This window comes from Muntiacus reevesi, chromosome 4 (assembly GCF_963930625.1).
Source record: "Muntiacus reevesi chromosome 4, mMunRee1.1, whole genome shotgun sequence".
Lineage (NCBI taxonomy): Eukaryota > Metazoa > Chordata > Mammalia > Artiodactyla > Cervidae > Muntiacus > Muntiacus reevesi.
Window position 1 is genome coordinate 70,166,876 of NC_089252.1, and position 18,279 is coordinate 70,185,154.

The following is an 18,279-nucleotide window of genomic DNA, read 5'->3' on the forward strand; positions in this document are numbered from 1 at the left end:
GGCTGCAGGTCATTTGTGTGAGAGTGAAGTAAGGGACAGGATTTCAGATGGACCTGGAAGATTGTTTCTGAATGCTGCCTGTTTTTCTCTCTAACTCATTAGGAGAAGAGAGTTGGAAGGTACTCTTAACGAGAATAAGGCAGTCTATTTAGATGTAGTATTTCTTTTGTTATGAGGAATAACACGTTAAATATTAAGCAATATATTTTTACTAGTATAGATATGAGGAAGGTAATTCCTCCTTATAGCAGTATTTGCCAGCATGAAAAACTACTGTTATTGCTTGTTTGTTTTAAGACATTTCATGTGTGGTTTAAGAAGTCAAAATGAAGTAAGGTCCATTCTTTTTTAAGAGTATTGTAGTAAGAAGCAGCAAAAAGAATTCAAAGTCTAAGACAGGATTTATGTTCTGATTTAGTACTTATAGAAAAAGGTGTTTACTGAAATAGAAAATGAACATGATAAATGTGAGTGATTAAAAAAAAAAGGAAAGCTTTCAAATATGAGGAAGTTAGACTGAAGTGATCGGAACTGAGCCAGAAATAATGATGTTTTGTGTTTTAATAATTAACTGAGGACAGTTTGCAAATCTCTTCTCTAGATTGGGCTGGAAGGGTTATTGGTCTAGAAGTTGGGGTCTAGGTATATTTTCATTTAGTTAAATTTCTCTGTGATTTTTTTCTCCCTAGTTTAATTGGGACAGTATATACAGGTAAATAATATGAACAATTGACGAAACTGAGATCTGGATCCTGCTCTGGCATTTAGTTGTTGTTTAGTTGTTGTTCATCCTTCAGCAAGATCTGAAATTTCTCTTTCCTCAGCTGTAAAGTCAGAGTTTTAGGCGAGACCTTTAAGGTACTTCTCTTCTTGAAGCATGGACTGAAACAACCGTTAAGGCCTGTCTGTGAGAGAGAGAGGATAACTGGTATGGTATGTCCAGACAGCAGGGTACTGTGCAAGTGTTAAAGGAGGTCAGTCTGTAGGTGCAGGAGGAGGATAGTTCGTTTATTCACTCATTTGACAAAGTTTTAGTCCTTCTGTATGCCAGGTGCTATTCTTGGTGTTAGGAATACAGAAAAGAACATACAGACATGAAGTTTACATTAAAGAGAGAGATCAGATAATAAATAGATTAATAAGTATCATGGGGTCAGGGAGTGATAAATGCCATGAAGAAAAATGCTTTCTCTAATCTCTGAAACATGGTGAGGGAAAAGAGACTATATGGGATGTATTTGGGACCCCACTGTTAGAATTTTGCAAAGACTTGGGAGTAGACTGCCCTTGAGGGTAGCACATGCCCTTTGTGCTGTTTGATTTTTTTCTCTTTTTAGATATGTGCATGTATTAGTTAAAAAGCAAAAACGAAAACCATACAACCAAATCCTTGGACTGTGGAGAAATTTTTTTGAGGATGCATTTAACATGCTGTAGTCCAGTCTAAACGTTTTTGGCTAAGTGCACTAGCCTTATCTATGTGTCCTGTGTACTAATAATGTAGTAAAGTTTGTTGGCTTTTGGTTTTATCAGACTTTTTCTTCTTCCATGTATGAGTATTTTTTTGTGTGTGTAACTTTTGCAATGCTAGAGTTTACGTTTATATGTAGTATTTTTTAATTGTTTCAAATACCATGAAAAGAAAAATATATGCAAAGGTTCTAACTTTTTTCATAAGAATAGCATGTTTACTCTGTCTTCCTTGAATAAGAATTGAAGTTAACATCTTGTCTTCTGTGTCCCAACTTTTATTTCAGTTTTAGTATGTTTACTTTTAGGATCCAAATATCAGTTGAACTTGGAGAACTCAAATGGTGTCACTTCTTTTTTTCTTCCCCCTTAAAAAAATCAAAATGCTCAACATCTTTTCTGATTTTTATCTCTGTTCTTTTCTAGTTGGATGAAAAATCTGATAAACAGTATGCTGAAAACTACACAAGGGTGAGTATATAAATTCCTAAGGAAATTAAGTTCTCGAGGTCACTAGCTTACTTTCTACTACTATTTTATTCTTGATTTTACAACAGTTTAACTGATGGAGTTACTCTTCCTTTCTTCATCTACTTCCTGTCCTTGACCCCCAAATTCCTCTGCAGTTGAATCATGTGAAGCCCTGGGAAGAGAAGAGACACTGCATTTTATTTCCTTGCATGTCACCTCTTAAACTTGTGGCTGCTCTTTTGATTTTCATTCCTCTAGAATTTCATCCTAAGAAGAAACCATTACATAACTGGAAGTGGGGAAGTGTCTTTAGGAATGGTGGTGACAAACTCTGAAGGTTTTCTTTCTTTTTCCTGTATAGATAAATTATTTCTTTGAAGTGAAATAATTCCTTTTTAGGAGTTGCTTTGTGTTTAAAAAAAAAAAGTCTCTTTCTTCTAGAAACATTTTTAGAAAGTCATCCTAGGAAATTATCTGGATTAATTTTTTGCTATGTCCCCAATGATATGCCAGTTCTGTCCAGTAGAAATATAGGGCAAGCCACAAATGTAAGCCACATGTGAACTTTCTAGCAGTCACACTAAAATAGTAAAAGGAAACAGATAAAATTAATTCAAATGATGTATTTTATTTAACCCAAATGTCCAAAATATTTTAAGCATAACCAGCATGAAAACTTATCAGTGAGATATTTTACATTCTTTTTTCCACATCAAGACTTCGAAATCTGGTGTGTTCTTCACACCTGAGAAAGAATTCTCAATTTGGACCAGTCACATTCCAAGTGCTCAGTTGCCTCATGTGGCTGGTTGTCTGCTGAATTAATTGAACATCCCATATCTCTGCCGTTTATTAATCAGGAGCATCACCCGCAGCTGAGGGCAAAATGCTGTTGCTCTCAGCTGCAGAAAGTGTCTTCAGCTTTTATCAACAAAGTGTTGGGAACAGAAAAGGTTCTAAAGAAGCAGCTTCAGGAACCTAATGATTGGCATACCAACATAGCATTCTGAAACTGTTTAAAATCAAGCTGATGTCCTCACCCCAGCACTGTTTACAGTACAGCAAAGATAAACTTAGACAACTCTTCACACGAACTATTTCCTTCTTAGTGATTATGAATCCTAGATTCCGAAAGAGTGAGCAAACGCAGTTGTGCTGAGTATGCCTGGGCCCATCTCGGGGTAACCCCCCTTCCCCAGCTCCCCACCAAGGCCAGTCTAAATTGCTTGTGGACTGCGTTCGGTGACCTCTCATCCACGCTGTGTTAGAGCTCTTCCTGTCACCCTGCCCCACTGTTAGTTTCCACAGCAAATTTATTTTTAAAGAACTAAGACTTAAAAGTGTCATCTCTCTTTTTCTCTAGCCTTCATCTCGAAATTCTGCCTCAGCAACAACCCCTCTAAGTGGAAACTCATCCAGGCGAGGAAGCGGGGATACCAGCAGCTTAATAGACCCAGACACCTCATTAAGTGAATTGCGGGTAAACCGCCATTTTGCTTTTTATAAATATTTTTTATTTTTGACTTCTTTGTAGTATACTGGAACCATTTAACATTTAATATGACTTGGTAGGAAGGAAAGAAGTATGAGTTCTTTAAAAAAAAAAAAAGTTAATACAGTCAAGAATGTGACTAGGGTCTGAAAGGAAGGAGATTAGTTAATTCTTTTCTGTTCTCTTTCCTGAACATTTGATGGTATTTGGAATGAGTTCTGCTAGTTTACAAATGCCAAAAAAACTTTCTAATGTATATAAAAGTCATCCTTTCAAATAATTGGCCACATTTTAAATGGAAAATATGTGGATGTACAGGGAACCAGACATTGGGGATTATTAGTCTTCTGAGCCATTATAGTATTATTTGGCTGCTTGAATACAGTTATCTCTCAGAGTTTCATGATAAGACAAGTATAATAATATTTGGGATGACAGAAATACCTGAGTAATGAAAGCTCATTTAACCCGTTAGTTGAGCCTCCAGTCTCACTAATAACCCTTTCAAAATGTCTATGAATGTCTATTTGCTGAGCATCCTGTTTGTGAGGAACGAGGCAAGGGTAGTAATAAAAACTGCATTTATTCCTTCATTCAGCGTTTATCGTGGCCCCATAGGTTCAGGCAGTAAAACATACTTTGGAAACCTGAGGAATTCACTGTTTCACATGGGAGACAAGTGAATATAAACCAGTAAAGCCAGGTGGTGTGGTACTATCATAGTAGCAAGAGTAAGGCTGTTAAGGGAATTCAGAGAAGCATCATCTAAGTTAGAAGAGATAATGAAAGGCTTTTCAGAGGAGAGAAGGAGTGAAGGAACAATAAAAATTAACCAGGCAAAGAAGCTGAAGCGTGAAGGTGTTTTCTGATAAATTCAGAGAACCAAAAGGTTATTCTGGGTAGCAGAGTTGCCAGAGGATAGGATGGAAAGTGAGGATTTGTAATGCATGAGAGAGAAGGCTGGAGGAGTAATGATGGGCCACGTCTCAAAACACTTTGTGTGGCTGCCTGAGAGGAATTCAGGTTCACCCTGACAACAGTGGGATATGAAGCAGGGAAGCAGTGCTATCTGATTTGCATTCCTAAAGGTTGGCCACAGGCTGGAAGAAACCTTGGAGGCAAGGAGAACTGTTACCCTGTGGTTGAACAGTGGGGAGGAGATGAGCAAGTCAAAACATTAATGGGAGGAAATGCAGGCAGCTTCCTCTGAAGAGAGTATTGGAGGCTGGAAGTTGATTGGTCAATAGAGAGAGTGTTAAGAGAGGGTTTTTGCTTTCTTTTAAAGGCAGCCTTAGTTATTATCTTCATTGGTTGGATTGAGCCATTAGAGAGAGACCATGAAGTTAAGGAGAGGAATAACTGAATAGAAAGTGCCTGAGTGGGTGAGAGGAATGTCCAGATAAGGCTGGGGGAGGTGGGCGCCCCTTCCCCGGACACAGTAGAGGAGGAGGGAGGGACCCTGGGTGACCGAGTCAGACTGCAGGCGGGTCAGGAGCAGGAGTCTGGTGTGTGATGCGGGCAGCTTGTACAGTGGGCTGAGGATTAGCAGAGGCTAGGGAGGATCGTGGCAGTGGCCGTGGCTGTGCAGGCGGCGGCCCAGGTCACCCGAGCTCTGACTGTGAAGGGGCCAGTGTTGTTGAGCTCTTCGTACCAGGCAGAAGCGTGGGGGTGCAAAGTAAATAAGCTCAGCTCTCGCCTTTAAATGCTGTTTTCTAGTCCAGCAAAAGACAGGAGGATGGGGCTTTCCAGCTTCAGACTCAGCCTGTGCTCGCTATTTACAACCTCTTGGAAGGAAATGAGCTTGTGTAATGAGCTAGTGTCTGGCTCCTAGTAGACACTCTGGTGGCTCAGACAGTGAAGAATCCTCCTGAAGTGCAGGAGACCTGGGTTCGATCCCTGGGTTGGGAGGATCCCCTGGAGAAGGGAAGGCAACCCACTCCAGCATTCTTGCCTGGGGAATGCCCATGGACAGAGGAGCCAGGCGGGCTACAGTCCCTGGGGTCGCAGTCAGACACGACTGAGAGCATCGGCGCTTGATAAACGTCTGTGAGGGAACCGAGGAGTAACAGGCCCCCCGGGGAGGGAATGAAGAGGCAGGGGAAATGTTATGTAATGTAGAAACTCTGTGCAGCGGGCCATTGTTCCTGCCTGTAATTGTAAAGTTACGTTCAAGGGTCTGTAGCTGTTATTTCCAACCTAAATCAACCATCCAGAGTAGATCTCATGTAGCAAGGTTGGGTACAAGAGAGACAATATTTTCCATTTAAAATTTGACCTGCTTTACTTTTTTTTATAAGGATTATGGTAACATTTGGAGCAAAGACTTTTCTCATCATTTAAATGGTGTCCTCAGGATAGACTGTCTCATTTGACATTGTATTTAAAAAGCTTTGTGTTTAATTTCCCTCCCTTCTCTTTCTCCCAAATGAATTGTGGTCAGTAACCAAGTCATTGAAAGACAACTTTGTTAATATCTAGTTTTCCATTTTTTAAAAACTTCTGCATAACTCAGTAAAATTTTCAACTTGTAATTAATTTGCTACGTTTTACTAGTTCTTGGTGAAGTGTTATACTCAAAATTATTTAAATGATTTATGCAATTTTCAAAATTGTGTTTTAAAAAACATTATAAGCTATAGCTTTTGTCCATACACAGCCTGCCCCTGTTTGCTAGTATTGCTTCAACAGGAATCCATGCCAAGAAAATTTTTAATAAGTTGAATTGGTTACTCTAGGGCCTTCCCCAGCCCCACCATCTCATGTCTGTTTGGAGTGGCAGTTAAGTTTGTGTACTTTAACGTCTCTTCTTTTGGTCTGGTCTCTACAGAAGTAATTCACATTTTCATGAATCCTTTGAGACTTGGCGTGTGTGGTTTTATGCAATGGTTCATTCCTATGTCCTGCAGGATATCTATGACCTTAAGGACCAGATTCAGGATGTAGAAGGGAGATACATGCAGGGGCTTAAAGAACTGAAGGTATCAGGGCCCTTTCTGCAGCCCAAGCATGCTCTCTGTGCGCAGAAGTGTCAGTAACGGCGGTTTCCCGAGTTCTCTTAACCCCACTGCACATGGCTTTACTAACCGTGTTTGTCTTTCAAGCATGTGCTTAACCTGCGGTGAAAGGCGAACTTCCAGTCTCTGCTGATATTTACATGTGTGGTGTAGTTTTGGGACTATTCAGCAAAAGATAGTCAGCCTCAGTTTTTAAACCTTGTAAAATACTTACATATCCCTTGTGTCTTAGCCTTACACAATTGAGTTAGGCAAAAACCTAAGAAGTGTTCTAAGAATATTTTTTTTTTTTTTTGAGAATTAAACCTTAAAATTCTTCCAAGCTAAACAAAAGAGCATTGCCTATTTCTGTCACCAAATTCAGTGTTAGAAACAGGAGGAAGCAGCATCTGAGAGAGAGCATTCCTATAAATAATCCCTGTGGTGGAAAGACCCTGAAGCATGAGGACTGTGTTTTGGTGGTTTTTTTACATGTAGGTCAAAAAGGGTTACACAGATTCAGTGCCTTGAAGAATTTGAAGGTAAATTTAAATAGGGATCTTCCCTAGTGGCTCAGACGGTAAAGAGTCTCCCTGCAATGCAGGAGACCCAGGTTCGATCCCTGGGTTGGGAAGTTCCCCTGGAGAAGGGAGTGGCAACCCACTCCAGTTTTCTTGCCTGGAGAATTCCATGGACAGAGGCTGTAGTCCACGGGGTCACAAAGAGTCAGACATGACTGAGCGACTAACACGTTCCCTTTTTAAATGGTAGCAAGAATGGATACTGGTTTTCAATAGAAGTGTAGGTGTGTGGCAGACATCTTAGTTATAAATGGCACTTGATTATCATGCTCTTCCCTGTGTTTTCTTACAAAGTCCAGATCTAATATATGAATTACCGTAAGTTTCTCTGAACACAGGTAGTTCCCTATTTAATATAGAAATAGACACCAGGCCTCTCAAAATATGTAAACAAGGCATTCAGAAAGGTGACTTGGGCGATGCCCCAAGAACACAGCATGAACCTAACAAGCAAAGGCTGCCCTGGCATGACTGGACTTGGGCCAGCTACCAGCCAAAGCCTTCAGGCAGGTGATGTGGCCCAAAAGGCACACGGTGAAGACTCAGGACCAGAAAGGGTGGGAAGGCCTGTGGAGGGCGTTCCTGGGGCGCCCGGACACCACTGACAGCCGTGTGTGGGCCCTGGTGGACATCAGGAGAGTCCAGTTAGTGTGCCTGTCTGCTCACTCAGCTCATTGCTCTCATCTTCAAGTTTGGAGCTATGACTTGGAAATATCTTAGATCAAGGGAACAAATCCAGGACTTTGAATCAATACATTCATTTTAAAGTATTGAATGTAACATAATGTATCAGGAAAGCAAATGATTCAGAGGAATTCTTACTTGTTTGTCATTTTATTTTGAACATTTTCCTCTTTTTGACCTATCATTTATTGCATTCTTTGAAGGATACAGAAAACAGATTCACCTTATTTGAGACTCTGAACAGATAAGACCCCTTTTTTTCATTCATAGTTAGTATATAACTGAACTTGACTTCAGATTGTGTTTATCCTTGAAATGAGTCTTTTAAACAGAAGAAAAAAGTCATTTACAAAATCATCCAGTTGGTGGTCAAAGCACAGTGGTGTGATGTACCCATATCCTATTAAAAAAGAATGGTAGGTCATTGCTTATGACATTATTCTCAAGTATGTCTGCCTGTGAGGGGTTTTTTCCCACTCCAACTTCCATCCATCATCACCTGGGTCTAATTAATAGCACAGATTGCTGGACTCTGCTCCCAGATTTTCTCATTCAAAAAGTCTAGGATGGGGTTATTGAAAGTTTTCATTTTTAGCCACTTCCTGGATAATGTTGTTGCTTGTAGTCCAGAACCTACACTGAAAATTCCAATTCCTTGGATATATTTAAGTAGACTAATTCCTTTTGGGTATCACTGTGTGAACTAGATTAAAATCATTAAAAGTACCTTGACACTTAAACTAGTCCTCTGTGGTCTGTTGTTTAAAGAAAAGTACATTCCACACATTTTATGTCTATTTTTTAATTTTATATGTGGTATCCTTGCAGCTGCTGCTTAAACTACCTTAGATACTGGTGTTCATGCAGTCATGTCCCATTTTGTATGGGACTGAGTTGTGAGGATGACTTTTCTTCTTTTTTTTTCTTTTTTGCTATTTGTCTCTAAGATGAATCAGAATCACTCTAAATTCTGCATTGTGTGGGGTTGGGCTAAAAGTTTGTTCATATTTTCTGGAAAAAACCCCAAAACATTAATATACTCCTGATTTGCGAACAATTAAGTGTGTGTGTGTGTGTGTGTGTCTTCATTAAGATAAAATTCACATGCCATAAAATTTACCTATTGAAAAAGTGTACAGTGTAGTGGTTGGTTTTTTTTTTTTTTTTTTTTTGCCTAGTCACAGAGTTGCACAGACATCACCAGTTTTACAGTATTTTCATTACCCCAGAAAGAAACCCCATACTAATCAGCAGCAGTTCTTCATTCCTTCACTCCCAGACCACTAGTCAATGTCATCTTTTGTGATTGACTTTTTACTTAATGTTTTCAAGAGTCATCCATGTCATAACATGCATCTGTGTGTGTGTGTGTGTATGTAAAAATTGGTAACATTACAGTGTACAGATTTACTACATTTTGTTTATCCATTTATTAGTTGATAGGCATTTGAATTGTTTATAGTTTGGAGCTGTTATGAATAATGCTGCCATAAACATTTGTGTCTAGTTTTTTGTATAGATATATCTTTTCATTTCTCTTGGGCAGATTACCTAGAAATAGAAGTGTTGGGTCATATGGCAATTCTATGTTTAACATTTTGACTTGCTGCCAGACTCTTTTCCTGAAGCAGCTGTACTATTTTACATTCTCACTAGCAATGTATGAGGATTCTGGTTTTTCCGTTTCCTCACCAACACTTGTTATCTCTTTTTTTGATTATGTACAATAGCTATCCTATTCAGTCTGGAGTAGTATCTCATTATGGTTTTGATCTTATTTCTTTAATCATTAATGATATTAAGAATATTTTTGTATGCTTACCATTTTATACCCTCTTTGGAGGAATATCTGTTCAAATCCTTTCCCATTTTAAAATTGAATTGTGTGTCTTTTAATTGTTGATTTATAAATGTTCTTTATATATTCTAGATACAGGTACTTTATCAGATATAAGATTTACAAATGTTTTCTCCCATTTTTTGCATGGTCTTTTTATTTTCTTGATGATATATAGTTTGTAGCATAAAAGTTTTTAATTTTGATAAAGTCTGTTTTTTTCTTACATTGATAGTTTGGTTTCATATCTGAGAAACCACTACCTACGCCAGTCATAAAGATTTACTTCTGTGTTTTGGGGGGAAGAGTTTTATAATTTTGGCTTTTAATTTAGGACTGTGATCCATTTTGAGTTAATTTTTGTGTATGTAGGTGTGAGGTAGGAGTCCACCTTTATTTGCTTGCATGTGGATCTTAGTTGCCCCAACACCATTTATGAAAAAACTATTCTTTCCCACTGAGTTGTCTGGGCACCCTTGTCCAATATCAGTTGATCATAAATGTGTAAAGGATTCTGGACTCTCAGAACCCTCAGTTCAAATATCATTGCTCTTTTGTTTGTTAACCATTTGCATCAGTATTTTAAAAATACAGAAGTGATGACTTTTTCTATGTGAAATGTTTTTCTTTTTAGCTTTAAAAGTAGGTAATAGTAATCTACCAAAATAGAAGCAGCTATTTAAAAGCAGACTGTAAGCTATTTTAGGCAGAAAACTTTGAAGCATATAAAAATTTAGGCATTCAGTGGTAGCATTTCTTTGGGGGTGGGGAGGGGGAGCTTGCAGCTGGGTTTGTGTTATCTGAGTTCCCCAACCAGGGACTGAACCCAGGCCCTGCGGTGAAAGCACGGAGTCCTGACCACTGGGCCGCCAGGGGATTCCCCTGGTAGCTCTTTTTAAAAAAATAATTGTTTTGTGTCGCTTAACTTATTTTAAATGGCTGGTATTTGAATAATGTCCAGAGAAAATGTGTATACATTTATTAGCATATGCAGAACAGGAAAGTACTGAAAACAGAGATCCAAGAATTGGTGAGACTCAAAGGGGTGTGAGAGGCTGTATCCCTGTCGTTGCGCTCAGAGTGCCGGACAGCTTGCTGTTGAAAACCACGAGAGCGACATTTCTGCAAACATTCACGAGTCTCCATTTTATGACTTTTACACTCTGACTCTTACGTGTTGTCTGCATGCCTTTGCGTCTTTCGGAGGCTACCTTGCTGCTTCATACTGTTTTCTTGGATAGCAGAGAGCCCATAAAGTGCTTATAATGGCTTTCTTGGCTTATTGTCATCCTCCTGTTTCATGTGCATGTCACTAAACAAAGTTTCCAAAACTGCTTGTATTTTGCAAAAATATGTCTTCCTATGTTTGTGCCAGTGCTGTAGGTGATGAACGTATTTTAGATATCAGACTGATGACTCTGACTTTCATTTAGGAGTCTTTGTCTGAAGTGGAAGAAAAATACAAGAAAGCCATGGTTTCCAATGCACAGTTAGACAATGAGAAGAACAATTTGATATACCAAGTAGATACCCTCAAGGATGTTATTGAAGAGCAGGAGGAACAGATGGCAGAATTTTATAGAGAAAATGAAGAAAAATCAAAGGTAATTTGCTCATTTTACATCATGCTTTTCTCTGGGGTCAGAAAATTAAAACCTGCTGTTTAAAAAGTACTGTTTTCTTCTGTAAAATGGGGCCAGTAATGCCTACATCATAGTTCTGTGACGAGAGGTTAATGATTATTACTGACTATAAAGTGTTTATTTAGCACATAGTATTTTTTCAGGGAATGGTTGTTAGTATTATCAATGAAGAATAAAGGAGAATTTAAAAAATTTTTTTAAGTACTGGCTTTGATGGAAGAGGCCAGGGTCCTGGGAAATGGTATTTCCCTCAAAACTGGTTGCTGCAAGGAAATCAACAGAACATAAGACTGCCATTCCTGGAATATTTTCCTTTTTTAATTTTTATAAGATTTAATTTCTTTTCATAAGGGGAAACTTATCACCTCCTTTAGTTTCTGAAAATAGAATGCAGTTCAAATTTGATCTTTATTTTCTATCTCTTAATTTGACAACTAGAGTGAATTACTTCTTCCTGTTATAACTGCTAGAACTTAACAAAGCTCCAGAGATTTTCAGTCAGATGGCTCGCTTTTTCTCTTTTCTTTTTTTCTTCTCTTCTCTCTTCTTTTCTTCTCTCATTTTTCAAGAGAACCTGTTTTCTAAATGATTGGGGAGAAGTCTTTAACCAGTTATTTGGAAACAGCAGTGTGGAGGTGTGGATCAGAAATCAGCAGATGTTTTCTTTAGCGATTTGTAAGCTATATTGTTAAAATCTGCAGATGGAAAATAAAAGCCTCTGCCCAAGGCCTGGTTTTGCCTTTTGACAGCCCCAGGAAACAAGTTGAGTTCCCTTAAAAAGCTTATTGGATTTTTTAAAAAGTGCTGAAATCAGTCCAAGCAGAGGACAGATGGATATTACTATGAAGAAATGAGCTGCCGGTACATTGTATTAAAAAAAAAAAAGAATTTAGGAAATGTGCTTTGGTGAATTGTTAGAAGCAATAACAATCTGTATTTGTACGTAATAAAAGGAGAGAAGGTGTTAATATAACCTCTCAGGGACCCACATTATTACTGTAGACTCTATAGGGATTTCTTGAGGACTGAAAATGCACATTCCAGTCTGTTTTCGTCACTTTTACAAAGTGTTACGAAGTATTTGTAGCAGGGTTAAGGGAAGGAAGGCTGAAGAGGCAGAGTGCAGGAGATTATTAGGGCAGCAGTGCTATTCTAAATCATACATTGTACATTTATCACAGCTCACCGAATGTACAACAGAGAGTGAACTCTAATGTCAGCTATGGGCTTTGAGTGACAGTGACATGTCAGTGTAGGCTCATTGATTGCAACAAATATGAATGAAGTCACTCAGTCATGTCTGACTCTTTGCGACCCCATGGACTGTAGCCTACCAGGCTCCTCCATCCATGGGATTTTCCAGGCAAGAGTACTGGAGTGGGTTGCCATTTCCTTCTCCAGGGGATCTTCCTGACTCAGGGATTGAACCGAGGTCTCCCGCATTGCAGGCAGATGCATTACCGTCTGAGCCACCAGGGAAGCCCCGCAACAAATATACCCCACTGGTTTAGGATGTTGATAGTGGGGGAAAGCTGTTCTGGAAAGGGGGAAGGGGCACAGGGGTATTTGGGAACTCTGTAGTTTCTGCTGGATTTTGCCTTAAACTCCTCAGAAAAAATAATGTTTGTAAACAAAAACATTAGGATAAGAAGACCTACATCTAGATAAGGTGACAGGGGCTTCTGGGTGTTTTCATATTGATGACAGTGGCTCCTTGACAGTGTGGTGATGGTAGATGGATTCCTCTTTGATTCTTCCTGTGTCTCATCAGCCAGTTTTGGAGAGTCCAAACCATCTTATTTTTCTTAGTCCTTGGACTCTTTTTCTACCTTGCCACACATTTTTCGTGTCTATTTCTGGCTCTTGCTTCTGACAGATTAGAAAAAAGCTCATGGTATGTATTGAATGGTCAGTACTAAAAGGAGTTCTTCTCTTTCTATCTTCTCCAATGACCTTGAGCATTAATTAAAAAAAATCCCTGTGATAAGCTGTTTTCACCTACTTCTTTTTCCCTCCTGTCATTTTCTGGGATATAGAGATGTCTTAGCATACATAGAGCTGTGGTTTTCTTTCAGTTTGTTTTTGCTTCTGAATCTTGTGCTTTTTGACTTTGAAAAGTCTGTGTGTTTTTTTAATGCCCTGGGAATCTGCTTCAAATACGGTGACGCAGAAGACTTCGTGGGCATGTCTGTGATGCACCTTCAGCCCAACCTCTCTCCTCCTGAACAGATACTGCTTCATACAGATGTTCCTGTTCTTTTGCACAACAATATTCATGCCACCTTTCAAAATGTCTTTCGTGTCTTCTGCTGGGATTATGGTAACTGTGTCCTACATGTTGGGTCTATACTTCAGGGACGGAATGCCTGGTTAGGAATGTCTGCATTATCGTAGGGAATTCTTTTTCTTTTTTCTTTCCTTTTCTTCTTTTTTTTTTGGTTTATCTGAGATTTAACAAAATCTTTTACTGCAGATTTTAAACAGACCAAAAAAAAAAAGAGTATAATGAACTTTCCCGAACCCGTCACTGATCACAGACAGGGCATCGATGCATAGCCAGTTTTACCATGTCTGCTTCCGCCACCCGGTCTGTTTGAAACAAGTCCTAAATACCCCATATTTTAATATGAGTTTATTATTTTATTTATTTATTTTTGGCCACACTGTATGGCTGGTGGGATCCTAGTTCCCTGACCAGGGATTGAACCCAGATCTTGGACAGTATTAAGTGCCAAGTCCTAACCACTAGACTGCCAGAATATTCCTGAATTTAATATGAATTTAAACATGTACTCTCTTTTTAAAAATATAATGGCAATACCATTTTACATCTGAAAAGTTAAGAATAATTCCTTCATACTATATATCCTGTCATTGTTAAAATTTCAGTTTCAAAAGTCATAAATGATTTTTCTTTTTTACACTTAATCAGAGTCTTGATGAGTTCCACACATTGGCGTTGGTTGTCATGCCTTACAAATCTCTATTTATAGGTTTCCTTTCATCTCTTTTTCTCTCTTGCAGTTTATGGGTTGAAGAAACTGGATTGCTGGTCTTAACAGTTTCTGACAGTCTTGGGGATTTTGCTGTTTCATTAACTGGTTCTTTACCATGCTCCTTTTTCTTCTGTATTTCCTATAAATAGTTAGGTTTAGAGGTTTAGTCACATGTGGGTTCAGTCTACTTCATAGATTCTTTTCCTTCAGGAGGCCCAGGTATAGGGCATCTCTCTGATACTGCAACAGGGTGTTTATATCCACTAGTTGGTTAGGGGTGGCAAAATGACATTCTGTTTTTATCTTTACTGCTTTCTTTTATTTTTCCATCATTGTTTTAAAACAGCTTTATTGAGATATAATTCACATACCACATACTTCATCCATCTTAAATGTATAGTTCAGTGGGTTATTTTGCATCTTCACAGACAAGTGCAACCACAACCAATTTTGGAATGTTTCATCACGTGAGAAAGCAGCCCTGTACCCTTCAGCAGTCTTCTCGCTCTCGGCCCCTCAGCCCTAAGTGTTGGTTCTACTTTCTGTCTCTGTAGAGTTAGTTGCCTTTCATATCAGTGGAGTCGTATACTATGTGATCTTTTATAATTGGCCTCTTTCACTTTGGTTAATATTTTCAAGTTCATCTGTGTGGTACATGCATCTGTACTTCATCCCTATTTATAGCCTAATAATATTCCATTGTATAGATATACCTTGTTTATCCATTTGTGTGTTGGTGGACATTTTTTTCACTTTTTATCTGTGATGAATTATGCTGCTATAAACATTTGTGTACAAGTTTTTTGTGGGAACATTCGTCTTTCTTTTAAATATTATACCTAGGAGTGGAATTGCTGGGTCATTCGGCAAGTCTGTGTTTAAACATTTAAGGAATAACCAGACCCTTTTCCAAAGTGGTTGCACCGTTTTCTGTTCCCTCCGGTGGTGTATGCAGATTCTGATTTCTCCACATCCTCACCAACACCTGTTCTTATCTGAGTCTCTTCCTCGCCATCCTGGGAGATGTGGCTTTAGAATGCATTTCCTTGATGACTAATGATTTTGAGTATATTTTGTTATGTGTACTGTTTGTACATCTTCTATGGAGAAACATCTATTCAGATCCTTTGCCTGGTTTTAAATTGGATTATCTTTGTGTTATTGCATTGTTAGGGTTTGTATATTCTAGATTCAAAGTTCCTCATCAAATACGTGGCTGGCAAGTATTTTCTCCCATTCCATGACTTGTCTTTTCACTTGACTCTGCTTTATTTATTAGTGTAAATTGCCTCTCATCCCTATTACTCAGTGCAACAGTTTACATAGGAAAGGCAAGATAAAAGCATGACTCTTTTCCTTTGTTTACAAGTTTTCAAAATAAGGAATTGATTGTTTAGCATCCTCTCACAGTGACCAATTACTATTATTTTTAAAAAACCATTATGAAGGCAGGAATTTGATGATTTCCATCCACTGTAGCTTTATTCTTACCGATTTTCAAGTTGTCCCACGTTTATCTAAAGTGAACATCTTCAGGTTGATTCCCAAGTAATTTCGACCTGAGTCTGATAGGTTGTGATAGCTTCTTTGCTGTGTAGTGTAAGCAAGTTTTCAGGGCTTGTCTGGTGCATTTTCTGCTCCAGACCTGAATCAGCTGTCAGCCCAGGGAGCCCTGGCTCTCTCTTGCTGGAGCGGTGTGGGTGCTCAGGGCACGTGCACCACGGCGCTGGTGACTCTCTGGGCCTTTTCAGTGGCTGTGTGAGGGCGATGTGTACACGGGGTCTTTTTTGTTTTTAAAGTCAAAACGTGTATAGTGTTAATTTATATTCACACCGGATTTTTACTTGACCTCTCTATCTTACATATGTGTATCTCCTTCTTCTGAAACTTCTGTTTCAGTTCTTCTGTTCCCAGAAGAAACAGAAACTTCTGTTACCAGTTCTCAGAGTCACTCGGGATGGGGGTAATTTTGTTATATTCTATTTTCATCACTTTATCCCACAGTACCTAGAATAGCAATACCACCATTACCACCAGCAGTATAATTACTGAAAATAGTTAAAAGCATGTTTGTTTTTCTCTGTTTGGTTGTTATTTTACTGCTTGGCTGTATATAGTACAACCATTGTTTTTAAAGTTACTTGAAATAGTTTCTCTGTGCTTATATCACTAACTGAATACATACAACTAGGTTCACTACATTTTCCTTTCAATATTTAGGAATTGCTTTTTCAAATTTTTTATTATGAAATTATTTTTACTTTTAATTGTGGTAAAAAAAAACATATAACAAAATTTACCATCTTAACTGTTTTAAAGTGTGCATTTCATTTATGTTTATTCACACTGTTGTGTAACAGCTCTTGAAAACTTTTCATCTTATAAAACTGAAACTCTGTATCCATTGAATAACCCCCCAGTTCCTCCTCCTGCTCCTGGCGGCAGTTCTGCTTCCTGTCCCTATGAGTGACTCCCCCAGGTACCTCATATAAGTGGGGTCATCTCTGTCTTTTTGTTACTGGCTTATTTTACTTAGCATACTGTCCTCAGGGCTCACTCACGTTTGTAGCATGTGACGAGATTTTCTTCTGAACACTACTCCACTGTACTTATGTACCACATTTTGTCTATCCTTCATCTGTCAATGGACACTTGGGTTGCTTCCACAGTGAAATTTTTTACACAATTTGTGAATTATTTACACAGATCTGAAGTCAAATCAGTAACAAAAATGTATTCAAAGAAGTCAGTCTTTTGTCTCATTCTCTTCTTCCCGATTTTCTCCTTCCTTAAGGGGATTTTTTTAATTAAATAGATTATCCTCCCACTTTTTTTTAATCCTAAGAAGACTTTTTTCCCCATTCAAAAAATTAAATATATTTGTGTTTCTCCTTTCTTAGAAAATGGTAGCATACTGTACTATTTTTCTGTATCTTGACTTTATCACCTGATGGCTAATATAAAGAGCTTTTCCTCTTTCTTTTTTTTTTAATCACTTATACTACAGTTTGTACCACCAGTTTCCTATTAATGGACATTTGAGTTGTTTGCAGGTTTTTGCTCTTCAAAATAGTCCTGCAAAACCAATGTACTGCATAGGTCTTTTTATATTTTTGCCGGTATCTGTGCGAGTCAGAAAAGTGAGTTTGCTGGGTCAGAAGGCCTGGTGGCCCTGCTGGATGTGGTGGACTCTCCTTTGTCGGGATTGTACGATTTTGTATTCCCACATATTGTAAGAGAGGGCCAGTTTCCTTCTCCGTACTACTTTCCCCTGAGTTTAGTGTTAAGTTTGGGGACTTTTACTGGTGTTTTGGTGAGAAACACAGTTTTATTTTGCATTTCTCTTAGTATGGGCATCCTTTCATATTCAGAGCAATGTACTTCTTTTTCTATGAACTGTCCCTTTTTTTTTTGTCTATTCTAATAAATAGTAGGGTTTTTCCCCTCCTTATTTCTAATTTTTGAGGCTCTATATGGAAAGATGGTATCCTTTTGTCTCTGATATGACTTAGTAAAACAGTTTTTTGTAGTCATTTGTCACTTGTCTTTTTGCTTTGTTTATAGTGTTTTTGCCATGCAAAAGTTGTTTTTTTGTTTTGTTTTTTGGCACCGTTGCAACTGCTTGTGGAATCTTAGTTCCCCAACCAGGGATCAAACCACCGCCCTCTGTAGTGGAAGCACAAAACCCTAACCATTGGATCTCCAGGGAGTTTCCCAAAAGTTTTAAATTTTTACGTAGTCCAATTTTTTTACCCCATTCCCCTTCTTGTTTGTGGATTTTTGAGTCATGTTTTGGTAATGTTCTATCCACTCCTTGGTTATGGCGATACACTCACCTTTTCTCTAGTGACCATGTGTCTCACTTCCGTTCTTCTGTCTCTGGTTTTCTCTCCCTTTTCCTTCAGTGCCTCTCTTCTGGTGTGTTCTGTGAAGTTCGGTTCCAGTTTTCTTCTTCCGTGTTTATATCCAGTTATGCCAACACTGCTAATTTAAAAGCCTAGCTTGAGTTCTCATTGATTTGAACCGCTTTTTGTTTTGTCGTTGTTTAATATGTGATTGGGCCTGTTTCTGGATTTTCTATTCTATTCCGTTGGTCTGTATTCATGAGCCAT

At 38.5% G+C, this 18,279-nt stretch overlaps 1 protein-coding gene across 12 annotated transcripts in view; it reads left to right on the forward strand.

Annotated features, from left to right (window-relative positions):
• Positions 1-18,279, forward strand: part of LRRFIP2 (LRR binding FLII interacting protein 2) — a 109,600-nt gene that overhangs the window by 71,918 nt on the left and 19,403 nt on the right. For 9 of the 12 annotated variants that reach the window (XM_065932972.1, XM_065932975.1, XM_065932973.1 and 6 more), the window contains 4 exons: positions 1,897-1,941; positions 3,305-3,421; positions 6,340-6,411; positions 10,962-11,132. In XM_065932972.1, coding sequence (XP_065789044.1) covers positions 1,897-1,941; positions 3,305-3,421; positions 6,340-6,411; positions 10,962-11,132 — 405 coding nt within the window. The remainder of the gene's footprint in view (positions 1-1,896; positions 1,942-3,304; positions 3,422-6,339; positions 6,412-10,961; positions 11,133-18,279) is intronic. The other 3 variants (XM_065932980.1, XM_065932982.1, XM_065932984.1) reach the window with 1 other exon arrangement.